Raw genomic sequence first — 5144 nt, forward strand, 5'->3', positions numbered from 1 at the left:
ATACAAAAATTGTTTTACAGTGATGTATCAAATTTGTATTGCACTTAATGTACTCCACTTACACTAAAAATAACTACGTAGTTGTACACATTTACAAGTCTAAGTGTGCACAGGAAACTGGTACTGTATTGCACTTACCTTCCTAGTTTACAGTCGTCAATCCTTTATGAAATAAGAGGGTGCTACTAAACTAAGGATATCTATTGAACTAAATGATTATCAAGGCAGGGAACAGGGACTGCTGATTCCGAAGTAACAAAGAGTTATTAGAAGGGCTCAGAATAATGAATCCTTTACCTCTGACACTGTGTTAATTTGATATGGTACTGATGAAAACATTGAAGGTATGCATACTTCTAAAACACCATCTTTTTCCAATTCACTAAAATCTAAACGCTGAGAGGAATTAGAAAGGGCCGGATCACCACCCATTATGCGATCATCATACAGTGAAAATCTTGTGGCAAAACCTCTGCCTCTGTTTCTCCTCACTGAAGCAGGTACATCCCCTGGTGTTTTAACTCTCAAAGTAGGATCTTTAAGCTTCCAATCCATTGAAGAGCTTGCAAACAAATCTTGACATTCAACACTAAGCCTTTTCTTGCTTATGCTCCCACTAGAGTGTCCCTTAGTACGTGACAAAGAAAGAGTAGTTGGCCTCAGAGCTGGGCTGCCCGCAACAGGATTGACTGGTGATTGGCTTGTCTCAGGCTCATTCTTGTTTCCATCTTCATCCAGGAATGTGGTTATTACTCCAGTAGGTCTATTGAGCAGGACTTGAGTCTCTCTCCCAGGAAGAAGATTTAGTCTCCCATCAGGTCCTTCCTGGCTATTCCCCTTCCAAGATTCATCCTTCAAGCCATGGGGCCCTTTTTTCTTGGATTCAAACCATTTGCGGATACCACCAGTCCACGATGAGAAAATTGTGTTTTTTGAGGAAGTCTCATCAACATTCACTGGCCGTGAGTTGTAAACAACATTCTGAACATATGGAATAGGTGTGATAGGGCGCAAGTTAGAGCTTGTATTCAACTGAGAATGCTGTGGCTGCTGCTGCTGCTGGTTATGATTGAGAAAATCATTGGGAACTAGTGCTTGAGTATCAGTGCAACTGCTCCCAGACCGAAAGTGTCCTTGAGGAGTGTGCTTCGAGGAACGATCCACCAGAACACTCTCTTGTTGGCTCAACTCCTCCTCTGATGCTGCTGTGGGCATTAAATTACGTTCCATACATGGATTTCTTCCTTGGTAGGGCTGAAGAGGTCCTTTGGGCCAATTTTTGTCTACAAAGTTGGGACCCGGAAAATACAACTTAATGTTAATTCAAATTCTTTGGCTAATTACTGACAGGCAACTGCTGAAAAAAACTTACTTAGCATGTACTCTGGAGGTTCTGAGGGAGAGAGTGTTAATAATGTTTCCACAGTTCCTTCTGATACTGTAGATTCTTGAGTATCTTTAGAAGTCGACCGGTTTGAGCCACCTGAAAAATATGAAGTTTGAATATTGCTCCAGAAATAACAGTAAGGGACCCAAAAGGCAGTCGAAGGCCCCAGTGAAGGCCCGAGCGCTAACCTGTATCATCAGTAGTATCCACAATAAATCTAAGCATATCGCCAGAGCTGTTTGTGTTATTAGTAATGGAATTGTTTATACCTCGGTTGATAGGCATCCCTTGAGTTGGGTTCAGAGTAGGACTAAGACCAGATGTGAACAAGCATGCTGGAAGACAGTAATTACAGATTGATTTCTCCATGCAGATTTAGAGATCAGTAGAATAACCAAACAGAATAAATACAAATAAACATACATCGTTGACGATCCCATAGAGCTGGCAATTCGAGAAATCGTTCTTCAACACATAGAGCTGTCAATCTTGCCTCAGCATCCTGATCCCAACAATCTTCCATTGTCTCTCGTATCAATCTTACAGCGGTCCAATCTTTCCATGTTTCAGGAAATAGAGGCCTGGCTTTGTGACGCACGACTAAGACCTGCATTTGCTCAAATGTTGGATGATGTCCTGTTAGAGAAAAGAGTTAAACATTACTTCAATGATTCTTATTGGCAAGTAGATATACATGTTATTTTGAAATTAAATTTAAGTAAGAAAGAAATATCTGTGACTCTGGCAAAACCAAAATGTAACTACCTATTTCAGATTCAAATGGCATCATGTATGGTGGTGCTTCAGATCCCATTTGGTACAAATCAGAACATCGGCAAGCTAGCTCCCAAACAACCAAAGCCAGGGCGTACACATCAATCTGCTTGAGCGATGATTCACAGTCTCTTAAATTAACAGCACCCTCCAATACCTCTGGTGCCATATACCTTAAAGTTCCCACCTAAATTAAAAGTAGAATGGGAGAGAGGCATTATATTGATACAGTTACACTGGCAAAGAGTTTTATCAGGTAAAAATAAAACAAGAAAGGATAGGCATACATCATTAATAGATTTCGTCTCTGCATGTTGTTCTTCCCCATTTTGATAATACTTGGAACCCACAATCTTCATAGCAAATCCAAGATCACATAGAGAGCAAGAAAGATCAGAGTTCACTAATATATTTCTGGTGTTCAAATCTCTATGGCTAACACATGGCTTCTCTTTGTCTGCAAGAAAAAAATATTTACAAAAAGATGCTTTTGTAAGCGCACAGGCACACGAGGCTTTGCCTTCAGCTTCAGCTTAATTAGACAAAATCCACATTCAATACTATCAAAAGAAAAAAATGGAAAGTACCTCCTTTCCGCATGTCAGTGTGAAGATGTGCCAGCCCTTTAGCAATCGATAAAGCCATACGGCAAAATGTTGGCCAGTCAACTGTGTTGGAACGCAAGTAATCTTGCAGGCAGCCATTAGAAGAATGTGAGAGAACAAGTAGATACTCAGGGCTCCCATCCATACTTGGTCTTTCATCACAACCTGAATAGTTGTGAAGGAAAAATTTAAAGTAGCTGGTTAGACTCAACACAAATCAATTTGAAAAAAGTAGGAAAAATAGTAACAATTACCATAATAGGTAAGGAGAGATCGACATTCGGACATGAATGGTAAGCAGTAAATATCTTTTTCATTTAGAAAGTAAGATCGATAATGTGGAGGAAACACCTTTACAGCCACCTCATGTTCACCAACCGTTGCCCGCCAAACACAACCATATCGACCTTGGCCTAGAAAGAACAACAATTAGAAAATTTTAAATTTTTCAACGTTAAAAAAATTGTTATATGTTTATTACACATACCTATAACATTTAAGAACTTTATCTTATCTCCAGTGTATGAGCCCATGATTTGCCCATATCCTTGTCCAGGTCCATGTCCATTCTCCATGAGCTTTAAAGAGTCTTGCTCAGGTTTTTGAGGACGATGCATCCCGCCATGCCAAAAGCAGTACAGGGCAACGAGGACTAAAGATCCCACACTAAAGGTAACCAGAACACTCATCCACAGAACCAAATTCGCTCTTCCAGACTCATGAGCAGCTTTCAAAGGTGTATCTTGAAGATTTTCAGATTCCTCAGAATCGTCATCCAAAAAAGAATCAGTTATGTTCGTGTTGCACAGGTCTCCAAGGCAACAACAAAACCGAGTATTTGATTTCTTATGATGGTGGTTTCTCTCTGATACACACGCAGCACCAGCACAGTCATGTTTGTCTGAAGGGTCCCAGCACCCTAAATGTTTTTAAGGAAAGACATGAAAACAACAAAAAGTTATTGAGTCATACTTAAATGAGTTCCAAGACAAAATATTGAACAAACCTTGCTTAATTATTTTTGTTCCATTGGTAACTGGATCAGTATTGAAAACCGTATAACATGAACTTTGACACATTACATGTTGTGGATCAGCTGTCCCCTGTAAAACGGAAAATTAAAATCAGAAACAATACTTGAGAGTAATCTTAAAGAAAGTCTTACATCACAAATAATTCACTTCACCTCAATTTCTCTACTGCCATAATCTTCTGCAGCATCATCACTTGATAAGCCATTGCTGTTGACTAAGCTCTTCTCAGAATAGAAAGCACAAATATGCTGCCTCTGCTCATTGGCAGTATGAAAGCCTTGCAAAACAAAAGAAATAAAAATAATAACATTCAATGACCACACTAAAATAACCTCATTAGGAGATAAGGAAACACTATTGTTAACTAGAAACGTCTCTGCAAAATTATTACAACACACAATAAATAAAAATAAAAACACACAAACTGGGAATAGAAACAAAAGTCTATGCTAATATTTGTCACAAATTGTTTAAGATAATTTCATTACGATGGTTGTTATTTTATCATGTAATGAACTTAAAATCTTTTTAACACAAGATGGAAAATAGAGAGCACAACTTGATTCTGTAGGACTAATGAATGAAATTTTTAAAGAACTTACCTTGAGCAAAGAATACAAGCATCAACAAAATAGCTATGGTTCTGATACAAGCCATGATCCTGTTCTTTTAATTTGTGTGCCGATTAAATGAATGAATGGCACACGTTAGCCAAATGCAACTGTATTAGGTTTTCATGATTATTTTGAATGGGGCTCGTTTTGACAGTTGAAAACAATCCTAACCTGCAAACAGAAACATAAATAAAGTTACGAAAAAAACTAACCATGAGTGCAACATCCGGATTGTTTCGCCAAAGAATGTTTAATATCACATTTAATCGTATCACAAAAAAACACGACCAAGTAAGTAGAAAAGAATACATAGTATGGACAGGAACGCCATAATAATGCAGTCGTGCAGACGAAAAGTTAAGCACAACACGGCTAAGACTGCATTAACGACAAAAATAAGGGGGCAGGGCGAAGTAGAGTGTGCTTAAAAAGTGCACAAAATTATCGCGTACTTTGTAACGACAAACACAAACTCGAATCGTAAAGAAATTGAACAAAGTAGGCTTTTTTCTAAACTCTGTATGCAGTTTGGGGGGTTCTGGAATAGACCAAGGCACAGAACGTACGCTGACTTCGCTGCGAAGAAAGGAACCCAACGATTCTGTGTTCTCTGCTGGAGGACTTGCCGGATCACTTCTTCAACATTTCGCCATATTTATATAAAGTAACTTGCGTCCAAAATGCACAACATTCAGGCCACGGAGGGTACGGGTACGGGACGGGCCTTGCG

General features: G+C 39.0%; 1 protein-coding gene across 1 annotated transcript; it reads right to left on the reverse strand.

Moving 5' to 3' along the window:
• Positions 1-6: 6 nt before the first annotated feature.
• Positions 7-5138, reverse strand: LOC113205906 (bone morphogenetic protein receptor type-2). Its single transcript, XM_026421699.2, has 13 exons — positions 4981-5138; positions 4403-4585; positions 3953-4077; positions 3773-3869; positions 3254-3685; positions 3021-3179; positions 2749-2931; positions 2449-2618; positions 2153-2348; positions 1811-2023; positions 1576-1722; positions 1373-1483; positions 7-1283 (listed from the first exon to the last, which is right to left on the reverse strand). Exons 2-13 carry the CDS (start codon positions 4455-4457, stop codon positions 277-279), a joined length of 2895 nt encoding a protein of 964 aa, XP_026277484.1. The 5' UTR covers positions 4458-4585; positions 4981-5138; the 3' UTR covers positions 7-276.
• Positions 5139-5144: the final 6 nt, after the last annotated feature.

The sequence above is a fragment of the Frankliniella occidentalis genome, unplaced genomic scaffold (assembly GCF_000697945.3).
Source record: "Frankliniella occidentalis isolate FOCC.00 unplaced genomic scaffold, Focc_3.1 Scaffold8, whole genome shotgun sequence".
Taxonomy (NCBI): domain Eukaryota; kingdom Metazoa; phylum Arthropoda; class Insecta; order Thysanoptera; family Thripidae; genus Frankliniella; species Frankliniella occidentalis.